The following is a 21887-nucleotide window of genomic DNA, read 5'->3' as shown; positions in this document are numbered from 1 at the left end:
GGCTCGATGCTAACAAACAATTAGAATTCTTGCCACAACTCAAGACACATCTTCTTGGGCGTCTCAAAGGAAATGAGTATGTTGGCGAGGAACCGACGTTCACACCGCACGAGATCGACGAGGTCGGGTTCCAACACAACCGTGTTTACAATCATGCCACCGCCAGTATCAACTATACAACATATGATGTTCGACGTGATCAAGACAATTCACATACACTCAAACAATTCACTCGACTGATCTGCAATCATGGTCGCTTCTCATGAGACCGCAGATGACGGTGTATCTCCCCATCCATACTGGTATGCACGGGTGCTTGGCATCCATCATGTCATGGTTGAACATCCATCCATACGCAAAGCTACTCGAATGGAGTTTTTACGTGTGAGGTGGTTTGGTCGTGATCCTGACTGGGCGAGTGGGCCAGGGGCTCTTCGCCTTGATCGCATTGGCTATGTGCCGGACTCAGATGACGAGGCATTCAGATTTCTTGTTCCTAGTCATGTCTTACGTGCATGCCATCTCATTCCTGCTTTTGCGCTAGGGAAAACGATGGATTTGCTTGGACCTTCAAAGTATCGCGACTCGGACGAAGGGGATTGGGTCAATTACTATGTCATGAGATATATCGACAGAGACATGATGATGCGCTATCTGGGGACCGGCATTGGACACATGCATCCTCCCGGGTTTCCGAACGAGACTCAGTCACTCCAAATTGTTTCCGAAGATCGTTATGTGCCTCCTGCAACAAGACTCGACAAGCGGACAATTTGTGATGTCTCCGAAGACTCTGACTCGGACGCGTGGAACGAAGATGGTTCAGAGAAAGACTTTGATGAAAATGTATATGAACTCTGATACATGGTGTTACAACGTAGTCCAGATGGTAGTTATTGATTCCATAGGCTTCTTTAGCCACGTTTCAAAGACATTCTCTTCTGCGACGACATCAGGATGAACATAATATGAAGCAACAGGCGTAAGTAAAGCCTGTGCAAGTACCCAGTTGTCCAGGTGTGATCGCGAGGGTCGTGTGCTGGATTCATGACGTGCCACTAGTAAAAAGTGGCACTTGAGCGTGCAGCATGTAGGCGCATCTACTTTGAGCCACTGGTCGAGGCGACCTCTGGGCTTACGGCGGGGCTTGCCATCCTTATACCGAAGACAGACCCAGATGAAAACCCAGATGAATGATTCAGCATCGTGCCGGTACACGTGTTTAACTACGCCATCGATGGCCGATAGTGTGAGCAGTTTGATCGCCATGAAAGGCACCGTTCCTGTGCGCTCATTGCCTCTGGCACAATCATCTTGAATGGAAGATAAATCATAGTCGTTGAGAACGCCTATTACACGACCGCATGAGAGCCGATAGTACATGAGTTTGCTGGGGCTGATATCACGGTGATAGACACCACCTTCCCAGAGTATACGATGACCTAGAGTCACAGTTAATGGAGTCTGGACAATAGCTAGAACGAAATCAACGAACACCTACAATTAATGATTTGCCACCATGCATCGCGAAACTCGGGCCCACTCAGGTCTGTGATCGGCTCAAGCTTCCTGAATACGATGATGTAAAAGACCCGGCTGCCCTGCGTATCGTGATTCATTCCTAATGCCTTTCTGATGTGGGCCGTGGATGTCTCATCAAACATATGGAACCAGACCGTGTCTGGGACATGGCCCTTCACCCGCAAGTCACGTTCAGCGATCGCATGCACTTTCGCGAGTATCTCAGGCTCGCTCGAGCGCGCCTCTTCTGGCCAGAAGACTTTGGCGACCATTTCGGTCATTGTATTATGAGGAGGACCAGGCGGGTGGGTATCAGGAGGAGTAGGGTCGACGGCAGATGGTTCATTGGGATGCTCGCGTGCCCGGAGGCGGCGAGCCAAATAAACGCACGTGCCTCAACGTTCAACAGTCACTTGTCCTCGTGTCACTGTACCGTGACATGTACACTGCTGAGATCAATTTCCAACAGAGTTGGCGCCATCCTGATCACGCGCAATCTCGAACCAGACGTTCTAGGAAACGCGTGAGTTACATAGGAACTGTGCTCGCATGAATGGCCCATCTGTAGAATGCGGCCAGAAATTCTGAACTTGCCTTGGCACTAGCAGAAAAAGTTGAAATTGATGTGATCACATCTCATATGGACAGTTCTCGAACCTGCCAGAAACACTTGTTCGTCACTCTTACAGCACCCGGCCCGCTATAACCCTCGTCCCCAAGCGCTGTGCAAAACCCTACTGAATCCTGATCGTTCTTGTTTGCCATCGAACGCAACATGTCTGAAACACCTGCAGAGCGCCCTATCGCTTACTTTGATATCACTATCGGTGGAAAACCCACTGGGCGTATCGTATTCTCGCTCTATGCGGACTCGGTGCCCAAGACAGCTGAAAACTTTCGTGAGTTCTCAGATACTCTGTCAATCGCGTCATAGTTTTGACGTTTCCAGGTGCATTATGTACGGGTGAAAAGGGTATTGGAAAGTCTGGCAAACCCCTCTGTTACGCTGGATCTGGCTTTCACCGCGTAATCAAAGGGTAAGAGCTTTCACCTGATATCACAATGAAGGCTAACGCAGTGGATCAGGTTCATGTGTCAGGGTGGTGACTTCACGGAGGGCAATGGTGCGTCCTAAAGCTACATCCAAATGTCACAAACTCATCGTCTACATAGGCACTGGGGGGGAATCAATCTACGGCGAGAAATTCGAAGACGAGGCGTTCCTCGTGAAACACACGAAACCTTTCTTACTGTCAATGGTAGAATCCCCTCTCAGTTTCTATTCAGGAGAGTGGTGTTAATCGACTTTTCAGGCGAATGCAGGAAAAGACACTAATGGCTCGCAATTCTTCATCACCGTGAATCCAACATCCCATCTTGATGGCAAGCACGTGGTTTTCGGTGAAGTGATCAAGGGCAAATCAATAGGTATGATATATTGCCCAAGCGCTATCTTCCTTTTCCACGAATTGCTTACCGTGCTATGTGTAGTCCGTACAATTGAAAATTTCCCGACTGCTTCCGGAGATGTTCCCACTTCCCCTATCGTTATATCTGCTTGCGGCGTTCTCTCACCGGATGACCCCTCCCTCGTGACTTCCGAGACGACTATCGGTGATGGCTACGAGGACTACCCTGAAGACGACGATTCCGATGTGCAGAACCCCGAAGTTGCGCTTGATATTGCGCGTAAAATCCGTGAGATCGGTAACAAGCTCTTCAAGGATGGGCAAATAGAACTCGCACTCAAGGCGTACCTCAGTGAGCAATCCCGCAAACATTTCTCGCCTGCATTGTTAACAAGATGTTAGAATCGATAAGATACCTAGACGTCCATCCCGAATTGCCGGAAAACTCTCCACCGGAGCTCAAGGACTCTTATGAATCGCTTCTTGCACCCCTCTTATTAAACTCAGCACTCGCTGCGCTACGCACACAACCAGCAGCGACTGAAACTGCGGTGAAGAATACCACGCGAGCTTTGGACCGTCTGCAGCTGAGTAACCCAGATAAAGCCAAGGCCCTTTATCGTAGGGCGTCAGCGCATGTAATTCTGAAGCAGGAAGATGAAGCTGAAGCGGATCTTGTTGCTGCTAGTCAGCTTGCACCCGAAGACCCGGCGATCCTAGGAGAACTCGCGAAAGTGAGGCAGAAGAAGAAGGAAAAAAGGGAGAGGGAGAAGAAGTCATACAAGAAACTGTTCTCGTAGACTGATCAATATGGATATTAGAAGAATACCAGTTGACTAGATAGTTTAGCATTTCCTTACGTTACTCGTGAATGCCTGAATTCTCACTGGAATCCACATTATATCAATATAAACTTCGAATAATCTCCACATATTCGTTGCTCAAGGACCGCGAGGCAGGAAATACTTCTGCCATGGCGCCCAACCAGGCTGTAATTTGAACATCAGCGCTCAGCACTAACTTAACATTATCGTTGAGCAAAACAAAGTAGAATACACGAAGGCGAGTGTGATTCCTTTGATCCTTCGGGGGCTGTATAGCGAGGTGGATTGTGCCCTTGTAGTAAGTACCCGTACAAACTCGTGTGTCCCATCAGCCGGACAGTGTTTGTTGTACTTTTCGGTTCATGGGAAGCTAATCCACATGAAGTTGTGAAGAGTAGAAATTCAAGGAAGTGCCAGTGCTTATCACTTGAGGAACCTAGCTATTTGATGTGCTCAACAACCATTCAATATTTACTCACTGAACGTCTTATTAAGAGCGACAAGGTCATGATTGCCGACCAGCGTGCCCCCATGGCTCTAGGTTGCATGTTTTAAGCCTATGAGGGCCAGTCACGATCAGGGGAGTCGGGACGATCCTTGAGCGCAACAAGTTTCGTATTCGTCCGGATGAGACTCAACATATTGAATTGGTCGTATTTGTTAAACTCTGCGATCTCAGGGAGAAGAGGATGGATTGCCTCTGGGTGTTCTCACGTAGAAATTGACTCGAAGAACATGAGCTTCATCAATGAAAAATGATTTTCTGCTCACTGTGTGCAGAGACTCTGCCATCTACATCTTGCATTCAACTGGCTCGCGTGAATCAAATATCCATGTGCCAAGTGGGACATAACGGTTACGCACCCGGGCCGTGTATTGCCAGAGTCTATATCCTTCAAGTTGAGAACCCGGTGCGCCAGTGGCTTTGAAGGCGCGGAGGGCAGGACCGGGTTATCACACATATTTTTGGCTGAATAGAAGTCTCCGGCCAGACCTCCTTCGATACGATCCACTGATAAGTGTCAAGACGTCAATCACTAGACCGTATGACTGACTCTATTTGTAAAAGACTTGAGTTAGTAAACGGATCGAATCTATGTAGTATTACCATTACCAGACCGTAAAGCCTCCGCGAGCGATGGCAAAAATAGCATAAAGAAGGAGTTCCCGGGGGCACGTGACAGAGATGCTGCAACAAGCCTGCTGCAAAGGAGAATCACGCAACCTTGAAGTGACTAGAAGTCAGACACGCTCCCGACTTTGGAAGATCTAGTTCGGGTACGCTGTCTACTAGTAATTGTCTACTAAATATAAACGGCCGTGGATTTCTTTCTACATGCAGCTAAGCTACGCGCCATGCTTCTGGTTCGGCCTATCGCGCATGGCACGTATGTACTGCAAGTCTTCTTGACTGATCAGCACGACCTACCGTAGCGCCGAAAAAAATCCGATCGGTACGGTTCTCTTGCTTTGAGGTTACATGGACTACGACACAGCATTGGTTGTTCAACCCCTTAGTGACTATTGGGGCGCGCGGGGGGCGAGGGGTTTGATGTTTCCCTAGCGCTAGCCAGCAGCGTTTATAGGCCATCCGGAGGGAAGCAGAAACCTCGAAGTTTCGGATCTTTCATTCCTTGAAAAGTTTGGGACTGCGGACTGGCCGCTTCATGGCTGTGTGAACACGCTGTCAAATATCTTAAAAGTCCCTTGGGCTTTGATGGACACGCTCCAAACTCCACTCAGGCCCCCACTTACACGCAAGCAGGGGATTTCGCCTCATGTAGCCTTGGCGTATCTACAAAGTTCATGTGTTAGGAATGATTTACCGTGACATCATACAAATTTCATACCAGATAACGACAAGTGTGTGATAGTGGCCAAGCTGGCTATCAACTTGAAGTACTAGGATCACGCCTTTGGGGGGTGGGGGGTCGCAGCTGTTCGAAGGAACCGATTTGGCTGTATATCTTATCGGCTCATTAGTATTCTAAAATAGATCAGCTTTATAGCTATTTTTCAGAAACCATCTTACCATTCCAAACCCTACTGACAGAAATCTGGTTAGGCTGGGACACGACAGCAACCAACGGCACTCCGAGCAAAGTTTTAACTCCGCTTGATGTTTTGAAGCCAATCAATCCCGCCAATGCGCCCACCGCCGCCCACTGCCCATTTTCTTTTGTGCCTACCAGTTCTTTATCCGCCCCCTGCCTGGTAATAACCGCCAATATATCTTCGTTACAACAAAGACGAAAATAATGTGTACTCGTGTACTCACTAGTCCTTTTAGTAGCAGCCGCGCACTATACACTTGGCCTCCCGCGGGTGATCCGTACCACCTACGGGTTGACCGCACCCGTGATGCTCTGACCCGGGTGGGTACGGGTAGGTCTCTGGAAACTTCAGTACCCGCGGGACGGGTGGGGGTATAACCCGGGCAAGCCTTACCCGTGTCATACCCTAGAGACTAACTTTGGCCCAGACCGGCCATTTCAGAGGTGCCCTCAAACCCTAGTGTATGTTGGATTGTGACAGTCAGACTAGGCTGCTAGCAAGCCTCGCGAGGCAAAACATCGAACAGCAGAACAGGTACGTACGAGGGCGGGGCCTAGGCCTAAACGTTTAACGTTTGACTTTAGGGTCTTTGCCACTGATGCGTTCAGGGGCTTGTGTTTCCCATCTCGATCTACGTCGGAATGTACAGGCAGACCTCCAACACCGCTTGGTAAGGTATTTTCCGCTCGTGTATTGATGTTGAACAACTCAGTGACAGAGTGACTGGTCACTGGTGTTATCGGCGGTATAACGTAGAGTGAGTTTGGCGAAGGGAAGACGGGCTTTGGCGGAGAAGGATGATGGTGACCATAAGAGGGGTGGGCACCAAAAGCGTCAATCACCGGAGAAGGCCGAGGGTAACCGGTAATGGACGAGTATGGTGTACATATGTGCACTGAAGAAATTTGATATGGGAGTTAGATGTTGGCACCGGGTATTCTGGAGGCAATGAACAACCCGAGTTGAGTTGCTATAGGCGGCGACCTTCGTGTACACTAGACGACCGTTCACGTGAGCAAATATTGCCAGAAAGTTGTGGTCAAGAGGTTCTCGAAGTTCGAGGTTTTCGGGAGCTTGACGAGCCGAAATTAATATCGGAATGGCAATTGCTGGGAACCGATTAAATACCAATAGGGTGGTACAAATCGGCGGCCGAATACCCGTTCCGTAGAAATTATTTAAATATTTGATATTTGATTTTAGGGGTCGCACGGTAAACAAGTTAAAACAACTGCCAGATGCGGCCCGTTGTTGTGCTGTATCAGGCCTATTAGGCGTTTGTTAGATCAATCACGAGCCTCGAGGCCTGTATCAGAGTAACCCTGTATACGGCGCATCGTGTTAATATTACCCTCTATGATCCTCCGAGTCGGCAAAAGGACACAAGGAGTTCGCCTTGAGGCACCACCTCTTCCAGTTATACGTAACCTTCCCAGACCATCCTATAAAGCCATCATGGTGCTTGGGCCTCATGCTAGTAAAGAAGTCCCTCAACCCGAGATTCACGTCCTTGAAGCAAAATGGGTTTCTTCTCCAGCGTGTCTAACTTTTTCTTCGATACTGGGATCATGTCTTGGGATGTGCTCCTTACACTCTCCAATCTCGTGAGGAGGAAGCGCCGCATCGGGCACGTCACGCCCGAGGGCCACCCAGGTTATGGAGGGTACTGGCCCGAGTTCAAGCCTGCTCAGGAAGGTGACTCTCGTTGCTCATGCCCAGCACTCAATGCGATGGCCAACCACGGTTAGTCTTGATTCCCCATACAATAAGGCTCATGGATCTCTTACATTGAAACGCAGGCATCCTCCCACGCAGCGGCCGCGACATCTCATTTGTCGAACTTAACCACCAGATCCGGACAACTTACAACTTCGGTCCTTCCTTCTGCTCTTATGTGCCTCATTTCGCAGCTCGCATGCTCAAGAAAAGCTACAGTAATGATACCTTTGACTTGGAAGAACTCGACCTGCACAACGGTATCGAACATGACGCATCTCTTTTCCGTGAGTAATCTCCCATACTTGTATGGCCCTCGCATGTTGAATAAATCATCTTCAGGTCTTGACACTGCCCTTGAACCAAACCAATCGACGAGACACATACCTTTCATCGAGGAGTTACTTGCCGCACATACCGGCAAGGACCAGTATGGCAACGAGGTACTTACCACCAAAGATCTCTCGAGCATTCTCGGCAAGCGTCGCGCAGTAGCGCGTGCAACAAACACCGAGTTCTCGCTCAGCTTCTTCCACAAGGTCTTCGGTAGCGCCAAGTATGTGTCATTACGTAATAATTCGTTTACAAGCACACTCAACGTTTTGCAACAGTTCGTCAACACTGCTCACAATATTTGGAGGCCGTGTAGAGGACCTGCGCAGCATTGTTCTTCACGAGCGTATTCCAGAAGGCTGGGAGTCGCGCGTTCGCGAACCCTATGGACTGACTTTAACACACTTCAACAAGACCGTGCTGGCAGTTGAATTCGGTGTGCGCGAGAAGGATTGGGCGAAAGTAGCAGAGGAAGCAGCAGCACGTCAACGCACTGCTTCGGTTTAGGATCTCCTAAAAGACGTTGGATCGTGTCATCATTATTCCCCACATTTCTCCACTGACGACATTACGTTGCGTTTATGACTTGCTGCTAGCACATGCTCCTGTATATTGGATAATGTATGTTGACACCCTGGATACTTCAAATACCGAATGCTGACGATCGTTGCTATGTGATCCGCTCTTTGTCGTTTCACGATATTTGTGAAAAAGATTATGTATTGCAACGAAACTAATCAAAGACCAGCGCAGCTGCACTTCATATAAATCTCCGTAAGGGGTCTGCTCCAGGCCCAATATCGTGCACAACGTAGTAGCTGAAGAACAACACCTTGAAAGTCAACGCTAACGCTGCATGCAGTACGCCGACCACAATTATCAGTAAACGAGTGGCTTTTGCATCGGCCTAAACAGAGTTGTCAACAATCTCAATCAGGCGAGGGATATGACCATACCATCGCCAATATTGGGTACACGTTCGCTACCAGGAAGTACCCTGATAAGCAGAACGCAAGTCCCACCAGAACCCAACGTAAAATAGAGATGGGTATGACGCATAGTATCTGCAGGACAACGGTTACTCAAAAACGGTGCACCTAAGTTGTGTCCTTACCGAAACCGGTATCCAAACAAACAACGAGTAACCCCAGACACCAAGTGCTTCCGCTACGCCCCATTCACCAACGCCAAAGTAGCGTAGCGCGAGCCACAGGAGAACAGGTACTGCAAACGTGTATATATACACGATCGTTGCTGCCAGACTGAGTAGGCCAAAGTCATACTCATACGCAGCTCCCGGGTCAGAAAGGTAAGACGAGATGCTTGCTGCAAGTGACGAAGACAGAAATAACGCCAGTATAAGCGTGGTTGGGATCCAGAAAGGGCCGTATAGGTCAGCGCTGGGTGTAAGAATTGTCAGGTAGGAAGGTGAAGTGGGGAGGAGCGTCGTATAGCATCGTTTCAAGACGGTTGAAGTATCAACGTCAAAGTATGGCTGATAGTAATCGACTGTCCAGAACCCAGATGAACCTTTGTGCGTGGTGTGATCTGTAAGATATCCTGGATACGCGTCAGGGGAGAAGATGCGGCTGAATTTTCGACGTACCTCGGTCAAGGTTTGAGGCCCCGGACTGTGTTCGTTGCTCTGCTCTCGCGTCTGTCCCAAGGAAAGCTGCTTGGGTTGAATATCTGTTTACGCACTATGAGACAAACGTGCTCACATTTGAACTCGAGACCCTCTGGTCCTTCTTCTAGTCGCTATGGACCATTAACATGGTGAGAAATTTTATAGTAGTAGATGCTACTCACATCGTCTGCATCGACAGCGACATAAGCCATGGTGCCTCACGTAGAAAAGCGCAGAATGGATGCGAGAGAGGGTTAGTATGTCCAGGGACTTCTGGAGCAAATTGACGAGGACCCCGGAGATCTCCTCGTTGGCACTAGGGTCCTATACTTGCATTTTGGAACGAATAAAATTAAATAGAGTAAACTGAAGGGGGGACAGAGACACCCAGGCCAGGGGACATCTTTTATTTTATTTCGAATACATGCGGCGCCTTTTATTCTATAGACCATCGCGGGACCGCAGAGTGAGTCCAGGATGCGATATATATATATCACTATTTGGCAACACTGATGGTGAAGAAGAGAATCATCGCATTGATGACATGGTTGAGCCCTTCGATTCCGGCCAGGGTTACGCCTGACCGGAATGAGAAGGTTGGTTCTATGAATTAGCTGGAAACACGGCATGACCCATCAACGTTTCAACAATGAAGGGTGATGCTGCTGCCCCCGCATGCGAGCCATTGGCGACCAATGATAGTTGTTAGAAAGTGGATAGATTGAAAGTACCATTACAGTTGCATTCTGATCGGAGTACTTGCTGAGCGCTGAAGCGTTGATGCCCCAAGACTAATTGCAAATACGCACCTGAAATAGCACACGAAGATACGAACCAATGTTGACTTGGTAGCTTTGGGAATCATTTTCTTCAGGTTCTATGCCTCTCAAGCCGTAACTCGCCATGCGGATGTGTGTAAACACCGCAGTGGTTGACATGCTCCAGAATCCAAGAAAGGCCAAGAATTGTGATATCTATGCGCTTAGTGGCAGACCCACTCAGGCTGCTGCTGGTCACGATAGTCTCGAAGGCGGGAATCACAATCGCTGCAAAAATCTTGAAGACAAAATCATGCAAATATATTACATCTTCTCGGAATCTTCTTGCGTACAAATCACCACATTCTCGTTGGAAGGGGGTAAGCGACTAGAATAGTCAGGGGCGCTGGTCGGTAACATGGCTTGCAAGATAAGGGCAAACGTACATACATAGATCACAATTTATGCTTGATTTCTTTTTTGGCAATCTTGCTGAAGCGCTCAGCAGGTATTCCACTACTAAATCTCTCCGCTTGAGCATAACTTTCTCGCAGATTCACGGCGTGGAAGTCATTTTTCTCGTTCAAACCAGCTTTGATGAGGGTTTTGATGGCGAAGATAGAGGCGGGAACTAAACCATCGAGTTCCTTCTTGAGGTGTTGGTGAACCGCAGAGTGGAATTCTTCTGTTGATTTCGATGGAAAAATCTTGCTAAACCATTATCAGGATGGAGAAGGAAAAGTCGGGTGCGGGAACGCGTACTTGACAAATCCGCATTCAAGCATCTCTGATGCACTAATCTTCTTGTTAAGAATAAGAACCTCGTTTGCCTTGGCGATTCCCACTTGACAATATCATAAGAAAAGGTCGTATGGCAATGAATTCGCTTACTGCGGTTGACAAATGAAACACTGGCCCCTCCTTCCGTTGCAATGCCTGGGAGGGTGTAATTCTCCGGCGTGTATCGAAGAAAACAATCAAACGCACATACCCAGCAATGACATTCCAACATTCAACCAGGCCTCTGGCACGGCATATATGAAATCAAAGTTACCAAGGAAAGCTACGAAGAGCGATTAGAGATGGCGCGCATAGAATTTATAATGAACGTACCAGCTGTTAAGCCTAAGCTCGAGGTCGTCACTTGACCCGGTTGCGAGACATTTAGAAAGGAAGTTGCATACCTATCACCGGCCCATTCAGTGCTGCAACAAGAATTTTGCTGTGACTATAGATCTTTCATGATAGGATTAATCGGTCGGCGACACTATGAAAAAGTAAGGATTCCAACATACGGCGTGTGTACAATCCGTGTTAGCAGCCACTACCTCATGGACGAGGTAATCCCTCATCGAGTATTGAGTCAGAGTGTTCGGAACGTCACGGCTCCTGCCTGTCGTTGCCACCGTTTGCGTCAGGTCCGAGCCACTTTCCGAAACAGTAAGCACTAGAAGTAACGAAACGCTTGCTCTGTGGACTTACGCACAGAACCACTTCCCATTTGCTGTGCAAAGATAAGTTGGTGTAAGAAACTTCTGAAAATTTGCTTGCCTTGCCATACAGTTGCTACCACATCTTCTCTTTTATCGATGGCCCGTAAAGAGTTGGCAAATGCGTCATAGTCTGAAAGTTGATGGTTACTCAATCAACGTAGTTTGCTCAAGCACACCACAAACCTTCTAGTGTTAGCGCATTCAGATGGCGAGGTTCATTCAAGGTTATCGTTGCGATGCCCTGAGAAACGTTCACCAAGATTTTACCTGCAGGCATGGTTAAGATGGCGTCTAAGAAAGCGAGAATTATCCAAAGACAACTCAACTGCGATATATCGTAATATATAGGAACAAAATTCGTTACATGAGCATATAAAAGCACTGCAATCAGCATAATCGCTAGCAATGACTCTGATGGCCGTGTCCCGAATACACATGCAGGGAATGAATAATCGGTTTCATCGATAACCGTCAACCACGACGACTATCGTACCTTTGCCGTGCGTAGCTCGTTCAAAATCTACGGATGGGCCCCTCGTGGCAAGTTTTATGTGCAAGCTTGAAACGATGGTATTTGCATTGGAAGCCAGTTGTCCGTCGTACATTGATATTGGAAGATAAGAAGGCACCGCTGTCCCTGTGGCAAGTGCCAGTGTCAGACCAGATTCGGCTCATCATAAAACGTCCAAACAAGTAGTGCCTAGTATAGAAACACGTAAGTATGCGAAAGTGGTCAATACGGGGGATCCGTAAAGTGCAGGAGGGTACTAGTAGTAGGGAACAGGGGGGCTGGACGACGGAGCCGCAGCCCGCGGTAAGATTATGTCGCGGTGTGAGTGGTCCTAAAACGCAGTGTGAGTTTATTTTCGTTAAAATACTCTGTAGCGGGGACCTGCCAGTGAGGGGGTAGACCCTTGATTCAACCTTGATTAGACTGGCGACTAGCCCGTATGAGGCGAGCTGTTGATCGACGGACTGGTAATTCTGGGTTTGAATCTGGATATCCAGACTCCCAGTAACGTGACGTATAAGCCTTTTTGGGGATAATGTTTCTTTCTGGACAAGCTTCACAACTACCATGAATCGGTACTAAGTACTGCAATCTAGAAAGTTACACAATGCCACAGAAGCTGCCTCCCCAAGCTCGCAGGCTTCGCACCATCATCGTCACGGTTCCCATTATGGCAGCAACAGCATGTTCGTCATTCTTCGATGTTTCAAACTTCATTCCGGTCACTCATATTACCTTCAATTGCCTGCAGACGTACTCTACGAGCGTCTCGTGCTCGGAAAACCTCGAAGAACACTGCCTAAGGAGGCACCACAACCTCTTTCTACAACCAATGAATTACTGCCCGAAGGCTCTCATGCCGGAAGTGAACGCTGGTCAAAAGGAGAATGAACATTCGCGTTGTGAACTATGGAAGGTGGAAGGGTGTGCGAAGGCGCTCTATGTAAAATAATGCCAAGTCCTTGAGGCTCACGATCATATTGTTGGCTCTGTGCAGTGCTCTCCGCAATACTATCGAGTGATATGTCAAGCAAGATCATTTGCTCTCGTCTGTCTGAGATATTATGCGTGTTCCCGAGACGCGTGCGGGGTTGAATGAGCGATCGCAGTCTGCGTATGCTGCACCTATACCGAAGCCTGTTGAAAGAGCAATAGGCCATGTTCGTCCTGTAACGTGTCGAGTTAGAACATGTGGAGAAAACAGAGCAAGACACAAACTTCGGAAAATAATGACGGATGCAACGACTCCAACGCTGAAGCCTACACCGCTGCACAATTTTCAGATATTCATACCAACTACAGATGAAAAGCAAGACTCACGCCTTCACCAAGAGATCGGCCACTTGCGGACGCAGTCAGTCGACTCTTCCAACTCAGAACAATAAAAGCACATACGACACCTGTCATACTTGAAAGACCATTAGTTTCGAACATTGTGTTTGACTATAAAACACACCTTCTGGCTAACAATGTTTTCGCTTGATGACGCTTTTTCAGACGACATGGCTTTGGTATGAGATGACGGTCCCGAGCTCTTTGCCACAACCAGCGGACGGAAACGGCAAAGGCATAACCCCTCTCGTGGGGGTCGAAAATCCATTATTGCATTGCATTCGGAGCGAGCCATATGCGCAGTTTCATGGAATCATAGCCTACTGGAACACGATCCGCCCTTGTCTAGACTCTGCAGGCTCTGAGTGTACATCTAGGAAGACTCCAAGGTATATTAGTTCTCAGACATGGCGCACCAGTCGCCCATGATAGCGATCCCCAAGAAGACGACGGGGGACGTCGATTGGACAGCTCCCATACGCAATCTCATTGCCAAGTCCTTCGGCGAGAATCCAGACAACTACGCACAGGAGTGCCAAGCACTGCAACGCTGCAGGCAAGACGCTGTAAAGGGAGCAGGCAGTGATATGACAGGTTCGTCGCTCAAACAATCACGATCTTAGGGCATTCACAACTTTACTTCCCAGGTCGTGATCTGCTCTACAAGTACTTTGGGCAACTCGAGATCCTAGAGATGCGCTTCCCAGAGATACGAGTCAACTTCCCGTGGAATGATGCTTTCACGAACAAGCTGACTACGCAGACAGCTATTGCGTATGAGAAGGCCTCTGTTCTATTCCAGATCGCAGCTACGCATTCCGCCATTGCCGCTTCTCAGAACCGGTCCGATCCAGAGGGGCTCAAACTAGCCTTTTACTACTTCAAGACATGCGCAGGCATGCTCACATATATTAACGAGAATTTCTTGCATGCACCCTCGACTGACCTCAGCCGGGAGGTGATCAAGTTTCTGGTGGGAGTCATTATGGCGCAGGCTACAGAAGTATTTTTAGAAAAGTGCATCGACGAGAAGAAAGCACCTGCATTGATAGCCAAGATTGCATCCCAGTCTGCTTCCATGTACACCTCCCTGAGCGAGGAGGTGAAAGATTTTATGGGTAAGGGCATATTCGATCGCAACTGGATCACTCTCATTCAGGTATTTTCATATTCCGAAACACGAGATTAATATTGACATTTTACGCAGATAAAGTCCAAACACTTCGGCTCTATCGCACAATACTATCGCGGTCTAGTCGACAATAAAGCGGGGGCCCACGGCGAGGCCCTCGTACGGTTCACCCTTGCTGAATCTCTAGCAAAAGAGGCTAATCGCTCTGCTGCATCATTTTCTGCTTTATTTGCGCACGTATCACCTACGCTTCCCGCAGATGCTGGGCCTTCCATCTCCGAACGTACAAAGGTACAGCTTCAACTGAGCACAGACCGCAAGACCGAAGCGCAGCGCGATAATGATCTCATCTACAATGCTGTCCTTCCATCTGCCGATGCACTGCCTGCTATCGAAAAAGCGGTTGTCGCTACGCCTATTTCCATTCAAGAGGTGTATCGCGCACCAGACGTTCAGAATGTTATAGGCGCAGATATCTTCGTCAAGTTAATTCCGTTGAGCGTGCACGAGAGCGCCAGTGTGTACTCTGAAGAGAAGGCAAAGCTTGTGCGCAAAGAGGTTGAGAACGCAGAAAGCGCCGAGGTCGAGGTGCGCAGTGCACTGGAAGCGATGGGAGTGCAGGCGGGACTTGCCAGGTTCAAGGCGATGGCTGAGGGTAGCTTAGGTGGGGAGGAAGAGATCCCACTGGATGTACGCCGCTGGCGAGAGGATATCAACGTCATGGAGGACCGGGAGGGTATCGACATACTTTTGCAACAGATGGCTCGTCTCAAGGAGACTGTCAAAACAGAGCTGGACAGTATTTCGCGGGACCTTGATGTCGAATCAAGAGAGTGCGAGACGATGCGGGTCAAGTATGACCACCTGTGGACACAAGAGCCATCTGCATCTTTTACCAAGTCTATTCGGCAAGACTTGAAATCTCATCTGGGCGCTTTAGACGCTGCCGCCGTATCCGACCAACAGGTATCGACGCTCTGGGAATCGGTCAAATCTGACATTCGACTATTGCTATCACCTGACGTCGAGGATGTCTTCCGCGCTAGCGCCCAACGTGATGCCCCTTCAGAAAGTCTGCTAGATCTTGACATCGGTGCCGAGGCGCACGATGAAAAGGAGCGAATCAGAATCAGACAGTATACTACCGAAATCGAGGAGCGACTGGGACGGTTGAAGAAAATGGCTTATGAGCGAGGTGAAGTACTCAAAGAACTAAAAGACAAGGTAATGTACACAATAATATTATTTGGATTCAACTGATATCATTCCCACATAGATCCAAGCTGATGACGTTTCGCACCTGCTGCTTTTGAATCGCCGTAACCCTGGCGCTGAGCAATCGCTGTTCGCCGCAGAACTCGAGAAGTTCCGCACATACCAACAACGTCTTGGAACCACTGTGCACAATCAGCAATTCGTGTTGAAGGAGATCCAGGGACTGTGGAAGAACTTACGAGACCTTGCTGGGCGTGGACCTGGTGCAAAGAAATGGGATGAACGTGAGCGGCGGAAGAAGGACACCGTACGCAGGTTCTCGAATGCGAGAGATGGATATATGGAGGTCAGGGATGGGTTGACGTATGTGTACTCTTTTCCCCATTCATCGTATCTGAAATTTGGTTCAGGAAAGGACTGCAGTTCTACATACAACTTACTGACCTGAGTGCTACACTTACTGTTAGTGTTAAGTCCTTTATCACCGACCGTCGATCGGAACGCGACAGACTTGTTGGGCAAGCGGATGTCCAGCAGCGACTTGCAGTACCCCAGACACCTGCTGAAAAACCTCCCTTACCACCGCCGCCGCGGCGTTCTGCCCCATCTCTGGACTCATCCTTCGCGTCTATGAATCTACAAGGAAGTCAGAATCCAGTATCTCCTCCACCAAAACCACCACAGGCGTCGTACTCCACATTCCCTCCTCCACCCCAGTCAATCAATGCATATTCGAATCTCCCGCCACCTCCACAACAACCTGCACGCCCAGCGTACACAAATCCAGTGTCGCCAAACACGCCAAGTGATCCATATGCAAGTTTGGGGGCGTTTGGGTCTCAGTTTTCTACTCCACGCGCCGCCCCTCCAGTTCCACGGCAGCAAACGCATTCGGCTTCGCCACAAAGGCAGTCTTCCTTTTCCTTACCACCACCACCTCCATCACGACCGCAGTACGCTGCGAATCCACAGATTCCACAGACGTATGGCCAGCAAGCTCCGCCTCCACCACAGTCATGGCGGCAATATCCTCCTCAGACACAGCCAATCCAGCAGGGTTCACAATACCAGAACATGCCTCCGCCTCCGCCACCTTCACAAGGTCATGACACTCAGCAATATTACCAAGGTTATGGAAGATGATAATTTACGTAGATTCTGATAGAACTGAAATGTGTATGCTTGGAAGGAAGGAAGTTTCATTGGGGATGCAAAGTAATGGAGTGCGGGGCGCATGTCGCCGGAATATAATTTGAGCAGATTGCTGGCGTCGAAATTTCTAGAAGGGACGACTGACAATATTAATCCATCGATTAGTCTAATGCCTGGCCTGATGGGAGTTGGTATCATGAGTCGCCACCGTACAAAACTTTCTTCCCCAACTCCACTGCACGCTGCTCCCACCGCCAGGCGGTTCCGAATAAACCAGCAACCTCTTCGTTCCACTTGGATTGAATGAGTGATGTTAGCGGATGGTGCGTTATACGCATGGATGCAGGCGGAGGAGAGGGAATTGTAGTCGAGGCGTTAGCGATACGCTCCGAGAGGACATGGATACTGTGTAACATGTTTAGTTGGCGTCAGAGGCAAAAAGCTGGGATATGGACGAACTCGGCACGATGCTGGGCAGTTCTATAATATGAACGATGAACAGGTTTGTCTTGAATTCTTGCAAACGGATGGTTGCTCACCTGGTTTGCACCAAGTTTGAAAACCCATGGTAAATCTAAAGGAATGGAACGGTTAGACGAAACCTAATTTTTGGGACAATACGTACACCACCCATCACAAGTGCACCAGCGAGGGAGCCAGCCACGAATGACATGACTATGATGAAAGTTAGAGTGTTAGTAGTATTACGGTTGTTTGTCGGTGCAAGCACGATCGTCGAAGCCAAATACGTCACGACAACCATTGGAAGCAAACGACGACAACGTTCAAGTTGGCAAAACGATGATGAGTCCTCGATAAGCGGCGGCGACAAGACCCTCCAGGAGACAGTCCATGAAAAACGATGACCCGGTCAATATAACGGAGTATTCACCGCTCCTTGACACACCTTCTTCATGACACTGCAATAGGCCATGATAACATCCACAACTCCGAGTTCGTACGAAGTCGCTGTTAACGCCGAGGTCCGACTTCTTAGCTGCTCAGGTATATCCATTATGAACGGGGATTGAAGGCTCTCGCTGCTGGCAGCCACCATTACTTCTCAAGAAGGCCAATGGCAACATCGCTCAGGAAACGTCAGTCTTCTACTGCCGCGGTGGACCGGTTCTTCTTGAGGCATCGGGCCGGTCCACAAGTGCCTATTTGACCCGGGAAGGACTGTTTCTATGAACATGCTAGGTTTTACCTCACTGTTCAATGCGTCAGAGCCGTTGTTGACAGCGGGTGCTCTCAAGGAGCCTTGCGCTCCGAATAATGGCCGGTGAAAGTCAGGGAACTCAGGCTAGCCACTCTGGGGCTATTCCACGTGGACTCTGGGGGTAAAGCTTGCATCGAACAACCCTAGTGCGGTGATGTCTCCGTATTGATATAGGCATTGCTGCCAATCTCAATTATGCTTCCTCGGAGCCTAGCGGCGAGCTAGCTGATTGGTAAATACGACTTCTCCAGTTCTGTCCGAGGTTTTGCTACCCCTCAATATCCAATATTCAATTTCCGTATTTGTGTTTGACGACAGTCGAGAACGTATTGGTTACTATTATGTTGTGCAAATTTCAGAGCAGTATTCAGCTTTTTGGCCCTAGCGTACGTTGATAACATGGCACTCAACTTAACGAGTCACGACCATTATAACAAGCTCTGCAGATATCATAAATGACTTATCGATATATTTCTATACACTGTTCACAAATATATCCATACTGTGGCCCAGATCAAAGACAACTGCCCCTACTGTACAGCAGACGATCTACAAGTATCAAAAAAAGTGCTTGTTATCCAAGGACGGCGTCCTATCGCAGCACCGAGTTCATGTTAATGCGATCTGTATGATGCTAGATCGAAATAATGCGCGTTCCAAGCTCTGCCACGGAATACCGAAAATTTTGACCTGGGCTACTCATGAACATGAGGGACCGTGGAATCTTCAAATGGTGTGCTAGGGCGGCCAGATTTTTTGGATCAAATTGACCCTCCACAAACATCTGCCAGAGGTCAGACGTTAAACGCTAAGTAAGACCATTTTTCGCGCACCAGATCAACAGTGATTTCAGGAAATGCTTCATCCAGAACTAAAAAAAACCAAGCTGTCAGGATCATGGACAGAAATGTAGCACGATATACTTGCTTCTCGCATTGGCCTCCATCTCCGAAGGTATGTCTCCGCTATGAAAGTGCACTATCTTCAGATGTGATGTTTCTTCGTTACGTCGGACGTAAAGAATCATATTGAACAAGTTGTCGATCTTCAGAAATAATTTTAGTAATATTCATCCTCTACTTCGGTGCACGTACCTCGTCGCTTTTAACAAGCAAACAAACCTCCTGCCTACGCAGGCTTCTCATATGCCGGATCAGACTGTCACCCCACCCTTTGGTAAACTGCTGTCTATGTAGCCAGGGAAGCTGGTCATATGCCCAGTATACCCATCGCAACATAGTCACCTTATTTTGCGACATGTAGAATAAGACGAGAAGGATGATGAGGTACAGAGCAAACCATCTAAAGCAGTAATTTAGCGAAATATCGCAACAAGGTATAGGTATAGGTGCCTTACCCTGCTATGGTAGGATCTATGGCCACGTTGCCTGCCGTTACTGTTACAGTGACACTGATAGCACCAGCAACGACAAACAGTGAACATTGGGATGCACGCGGAAGTCGAGGTCGTGAGAAACGGAGGAGTAAGAGGGAGACTGGGAAGAGCGCCATAACAGCCAACCACACCATTGCAAACCTGTTCAATGTCAGAATTTTGATACTGCTGAATTTGAGGACACACATCTGGGATATCACAGTCAGGTTTGCGCCTGTGCTTGCATATACTAATGCACTGAATGCAATGAATGAAATGATCGCGACATAAGGGGCGCCTGTCGCTGGAACCGTAGCAAGAAATACGCGAGGAAGGATGAGATCACATGATAGCTTAACAAGGAGCTCGCAGGCGCTCAAGATTCCTAAAATACAACATGAGTATGGATCACGACGCATAATGTTCACGAACCTGTAAGCACACCCGCACAAAGTACAACAACGGCGTCAACTACGACCATTATTCGTAGCCACCGCCCTGCAACCTAGTCATTCTTCAGCATCACGCGTAGTCATCGAAAATTGGAAGGGTACACACCTTTTGAGCCAACAAACTGAGGATATTGTTGCCACTTTCGACCACGTCGAGAGGCAATAATGCCATAACAAGGAGCATCACCCCGCTAGTGAGGACAAGTGCAGATAAATGCAGGTTGCGCAGAACCTTGGGATAACGGTTCTTCTTCATCTTTGACGTATATGAGGGTGCGCCTAAGCTGTATTACATTACACTGTAGGTTGCAAGTGAACACACTCACATTCAAATCCAGTCAACCCTAGCATCCCTATACATACGCCATTGAACACCTGTCGGGCTATAGCTGCTGGAGACAATCCGACGTGCCCCAACGACCAGTTGGATCTGAACTGAGCCATCCCACCTCTGCCCCAAGCAATGACAGAAGCTACGATAAGCATGATCATTACTACAGCCTTGCTCCGACATATGATCAAAAGTAGGTAGACGGTAAGAAACCTCAGGACTCACGTGCATCGCCAGTACACCAGTTGCTACGCGAGCACTTTCTCTCAAGCCCGAAAGGCTGACGACAGTAAATAAAACGAAAACAAGGACAGCACCGACATAGACTGGAAATGGTAGCGAGACTTCGCCTGCAAGATAGGATGTCGCAGTTGCAGCCGAAACTACTGCTGTGGCTGAAAAATCCAAGAGAAGGAGGGCGGCCCCAAAAAGAGCTACAGACTTTGTGGATACATTGAGCCTGGTGGTAATTGGTCATAAATATTTCTATTCAGAAGCAAAGACGACATACAGATAGGTGTAGGGAGCCCCGCTAATCGGAAGAGCAGAAGCCATTTCTTCCATGACGGGACGCCAAAGGAATAGAGTCAGAGCTGCCACAAAAAGCGAAATAGGGGAACTGGAAGTAGTTGAGCGTGTTCAAATGTACATTGATTGCGAAATTAGCTCACTAGACACCAGCGAGAGCGACGACGCTTGGCAGAGTGTAGAATACACCGCCGAGTATGTCATTGGCTGCAAGCGCACTGGCTGTAAACTGCCCAAGAACCTGCTGTTCTCGGAATGAAGTCATTTCAACATCACCCTGATGTATATCTTCGGGTACGAGGGTGAGATGAGAGATAGAACCCCAGCCAGCAAACTCAAAATCATTTGTGAGATTCAAAAATCTCGAGGGAACAGCCGTAAATTTTGGCTTTCCTTCTTGACGAGAATGCTGCCGCCGGAGAACAATGTCAAATTGAGACTGGTTGAACAAGGGGGGTGTGGCAACGGGCGAGCCAAGGTTTGTTCGGGAGTCTTGTTGGCTGTCAGCGAGGTCACTGAAACATCGGTTCAACGATGCCACTCACAGTTCGTACGAGATGAGGAGTTTTCGCTGGAATGCAGAGGCACGAGTGAGATGCATTCCTTTTCAGACATCTGCATCGCGTTTACAGTAATGAATTGGCGAACGGGTCTCCTATTTAGCCTGACTGCGACAGTGAAGCAGACAGAGAACTGACCCAGTACTAGTATGAGTAATGCGGCAGGTGCCCTAGATGCGCTGGTGAACAGGAATTAAACGCGACACGAACAGAACTTGAAAGAGCTTCGGTCGTGAGGTGACCCTTGTTCTTCTCGATTTCATATATACGGCAGGCTTGAAGTAAGTTAGGACAAATGTTAAAACACCCAATGAACTTCACGGTATAGTACTAAGCCATACGAA

General features: G+C 48.5%; 11 protein-coding genes across 11 annotated transcripts; 5 read left to right on the top strand and 6 right to left on the bottom strand.

Annotated features, from left to right (window-relative positions):
- Window positions 1–249: 249 nt before the first annotated feature.
- On the top strand, window positions 250–861 carry F5147DRAFT_773583 (uncharacterized protein; the record flags this gene model as incomplete). Its single annotated transcript, XM_041441482.1, has 1 exon — window positions 250–861. The coding sequence occupies one exon, from the start codon at window positions 250–252 to the stop codon at window positions 859–861; it is 612 nt and encodes a 203-aa protein (XP_041292816.1).
- On the bottom strand, window positions 842–2183 carry F5147DRAFT_694687 (uncharacterized protein). Its single transcript, XM_041437324.1, has 2 exons — window positions 1502–2183; window positions 842–1442 (listed from the first exon to the last, which is right to left on the bottom strand). Exons 1-2 carry the CDS (start codon window positions 1800–1802, stop codon window positions 871–873), a joined length of 873 nt encoding a protein of 290 aa, XP_041292815.1. The 5' UTR covers window positions 1803–2183; the 3' UTR covers window positions 842–870.
- Window positions 2184–3860, top strand: F5147DRAFT_694679 (peptidyl-prolyl cis-trans isomerase). Its single transcript, XM_041437323.1, has 7 exons — window positions 2184–2420; window positions 2471–2558; window positions 2608–2645; window positions 2695–2780; window positions 2835–2949; window positions 3013–3282; window positions 3333–3860. The coding sequence occupies exons 1-7, from the start codon at window positions 2297–2299 to the stop codon at window positions 3728–3730; spliced, it is 1119 nt and encodes a 372-aa protein (XP_041292814.1). The 5' UTR covers window positions 2184–2296; the 3' UTR covers window positions 3731–3860.
- Window positions 3861–7056: 3196 nt separating this feature from the next.
- Window positions 7057–8543, top strand: F5147DRAFT_612533 (Chloroperoxidase). Its single transcript, XM_041432465.1, has 4 exons — window positions 7057–7552; window positions 7609–7812; window positions 7868–8081; window positions 8137–8543. The coding sequence occupies exons 1-4, from the start codon at window positions 7330–7332 to the stop codon at window positions 8363–8365; spliced, it is 870 nt and encodes a 289-aa protein (XP_041292813.1). The 5' UTR covers window positions 7057–7329; the 3' UTR covers window positions 8366–8543.
- Window positions 8544–9774, bottom strand: F5147DRAFT_694668 (uncharacterized protein). Its single transcript, XM_041437322.1, has 6 exons — window positions 9668–9774; window positions 9580–9616; window positions 9465–9530; window positions 8973–9418; window positions 8815–8922; window positions 8544–8765 (listed from the first exon to the last, which is right to left on the bottom strand). Exons 1-6 carry the CDS (start codon window positions 9695–9697, stop codon window positions 8619–8621), a joined length of 834 nt encoding a protein of 277 aa, XP_041292812.1. The 5' UTR covers window positions 9698–9774; the 3' UTR covers window positions 8544–8618.
- Window positions 9775–10698: 924 nt separating this feature from the next.
- F5147DRAFT_745710 (ClpP/crotonase-like domain-containing protein) lies at window positions 10699–12013 on the bottom strand (the record flags this gene model as incomplete). The annotated part of the gene is made up of 9 exons (XM_041439776.1): window positions 10699–10954; window positions 11006–11087; window positions 11135–11179; window positions 11235–11306; window positions 11428–11479; window positions 11539–11671; window positions 11726–11747; window positions 11795–11866; window positions 11920–12013. 9 exons carry the CDS (start codon window positions 12011–12013, stop codon window positions 10699–10701), a joined length of 828 nt encoding a protein of 275 aa, XP_041292811.1.
- A 771-nt stretch (window positions 12014–12784) lies between these two features.
- On the bottom strand, window positions 12785–13770 carry F5147DRAFT_694657 (uncharacterized protein). Its single transcript, XM_041437321.1, has 6 exons — window positions 13704–13770; window positions 13643–13655; window positions 13568–13589; window positions 13466–13515; window positions 12999–13414; window positions 12785–12933 (listed from the first exon to the last, which is right to left on the bottom strand). Exons 1-5 carry the CDS (start codon window positions 13749–13751, stop codon window positions 13284–13286), a joined length of 264 nt encoding a protein of 87 aa, XP_041292809.1. The 5' UTR covers window positions 13752–13770; the 3' UTR covers window positions 12785–12933; window positions 12999–13283.
- F5147DRAFT_773577 (uncharacterized protein) lies at window positions 12855–13138 on the top strand (the record flags this gene model as incomplete). The annotated part of the gene is made up of 2 exons (XM_041441481.1): window positions 12855–12933; window positions 12999–13138. 2 exons carry the CDS (start codon window positions 12855–12857, stop codon window positions 13136–13138), a joined length of 219 nt encoding a protein of 72 aa, XP_041292810.1.
- Window positions 13771–13888: 118 nt separating the features above from the next.
- Window positions 13889–17171, top strand: F5147DRAFT_168701 (BRO1-like domain-containing protein). Its single transcript, XM_041428371.1, has 5 exons — window positions 13889–14173; window positions 14227–14738; window positions 14787–15935; window positions 15988–16289; window positions 16337–17171. The coding sequence occupies exons 1-5, from the start codon at window positions 13987–13989 to the stop codon at window positions 17067–17069; spliced, it is 2883 nt and encodes a 960-aa protein (XP_041292808.1). The 5' UTR covers window positions 13889–13986; the 3' UTR covers window positions 17070–17171.
- A 101-nt stretch (window positions 17172–17272) lies between these two features.
- On the bottom strand, window positions 17273–17751 carry F5147DRAFT_576845 (uncharacterized protein; the record flags this gene model as incomplete). The annotated part of the gene is made up of 4 exons (XM_041431349.1): window positions 17273–17483; window positions 17538–17558; window positions 17618–17652; window positions 17704–17751. The coding sequence occupies 4 exons, from the start codon at window positions 17749–17751 to the stop codon at window positions 17273–17275; spliced, it is 315 nt and encodes a 104-aa protein (XP_041292807.1).
- A 1180-nt stretch (window positions 17752–18931) lies between these two features.
- Window positions 18932–21584, bottom strand: F5147DRAFT_745706 (amino acid permease-domain-containing protein; the record flags this gene model as incomplete). Its single annotated transcript, XM_041439775.1, has 13 exons — window positions 18932–19081; window positions 19131–19168; window positions 19201–19342; window positions 19392–19599; window positions 19655–19834; window positions 19880–20057; window positions 20105–20177; window positions 20231–20403; window positions 20451–20625; window positions 20681–20915; window positions 20967–21074; window positions 21127–21345; window positions 21529–21584. 13 exons carry the CDS (start codon window positions 21582–21584, stop codon window positions 18932–18934), a joined length of 1935 nt encoding a protein of 644 aa, XP_041292806.1.
- Window positions 21585–21887: the final 303 nt, after the last annotated feature.

This window comes from Suillus discolor (assembly GCF_016758755.1).
Source record: "Suillus discolor strain FC423 chromosome Unknown F5147scaffold_27, whole genome shotgun sequence".
NCBI lineage: Eukaryota > Fungi > Basidiomycota > Agaricomycetes > Boletales > Suillaceae > Suillus > Suillus discolor.
Note: the sequence above shows the minus strand (reverse complement) of the source record. Positions and strands in the feature narration are given on the sequence as shown.

Coding starts and splice junctions, on each gene's coding strand:
- F5147DRAFT_694687 (XM_041437324.1), bottom strand. CDS start 1,802: ATGACCGAAATGGTCGCCAAAGTCTTCTGGCCAGAAGAGGCGCGCTCG. Junction 1,443..1,501: donor ATGGTGGCAAATCATTAATT/GTAGGTGTTCGT, acceptor CTGTGACTCTAG/GTCATCGTATACTCTGGGAA.
- F5147DRAFT_694679 (XM_041437323.1), top strand. CDS start 2,297: ATGTCTGAAACACCTGCAGAGCGCCCTATCGCTTACTTTGATATCACT. Junction 2,646..2,694: donor TGACTTCACGGAGGGCAATG/GTGCGTCCTAAA, acceptor TCGTCTACATAG/GCACTGGGGGGGAATCAATC. Junction 2,950..3,012: donor GATCAAGGGCAAATCAATAG/GTATGATATATT, acceptor TGCTATGTGTAG/TCCGTACAATTGAAAATTTC.
- F5147DRAFT_694657 (XM_041437321.1), bottom strand. CDS start 13,751: ATGTCGTCTGAAAAAGCGTCATCAAGCGAAAACATTGTTAGCCAGAAG. Junction 13,516..13,567: donor GCCGATCTCTTGGTGAAGGC/GTGAGTCTTGCT, acceptor AAAATTGTGCAG/CGGTGTAGGCTTCAGCGTTG. Junction 13,415..13,465: donor ATCCGTCATTATTTTCCGAA/GTTTGTGTCTTG, acceptor GACACGTTACAG/GACGAACATGGCCTATTGCT.
- F5147DRAFT_694668 (XM_041437322.1), bottom strand. CDS start 9,697: ATGGCTTATGTCGCTGTCGATGCAGACGAT. Junction 9,419..9,464: donor GGCCTCAAACCTTGACCGAG/GTACGTCGAAAA, acceptor ACGCGTATCCAG/GATATCTTACAGATCACACC. Junction 8,923..8,972: donor TTGTTTGGATACCGGTTTCG/GTAAGGACACAA, acceptor GTTGTCCTGCAG/ATACTATGCGTCATACCCAT.
- F5147DRAFT_168701 (XM_041428371.1), top strand. CDS start 13,987: ATGGCGCACCAGTCGCCCATGATAGCGATCCCCAAGAAGACGACGGGG. Junction 14,174..14,226: donor AGCAGGCAGTGATATGACAG/GTTCGTCGCTCA, acceptor TTTACTTCCCAG/GTCGTGATCTGCTCTACAAG. Junction 15,936..15,987: donor TCAAAGAACTAAAAGACAAG/GTAATGTACACA, acceptor ATTCCCACATAG/ATCCAAGCTGATGACGTTTC.
- F5147DRAFT_612533 (XM_041432465.1), top strand. CDS start 7,330: ATGGGTTTCTTCTCCAGCGTGTCTAACTTTTTCTTCGATACTGGGATC. Junction 7,553..7,608: donor CAATGCGATGGCCAACCACG/GTTAGTCTTGAT, acceptor ATTGAAACGCAG/GCATCCTCCCACGCAGCGGC. Junction 8,082..8,136: donor AAGGTCTTCGGTAGCGCCAA/GTATGTGTCATT, acceptor GTTTTGCAACAG/TTCGTCAACACTGCTCACAA.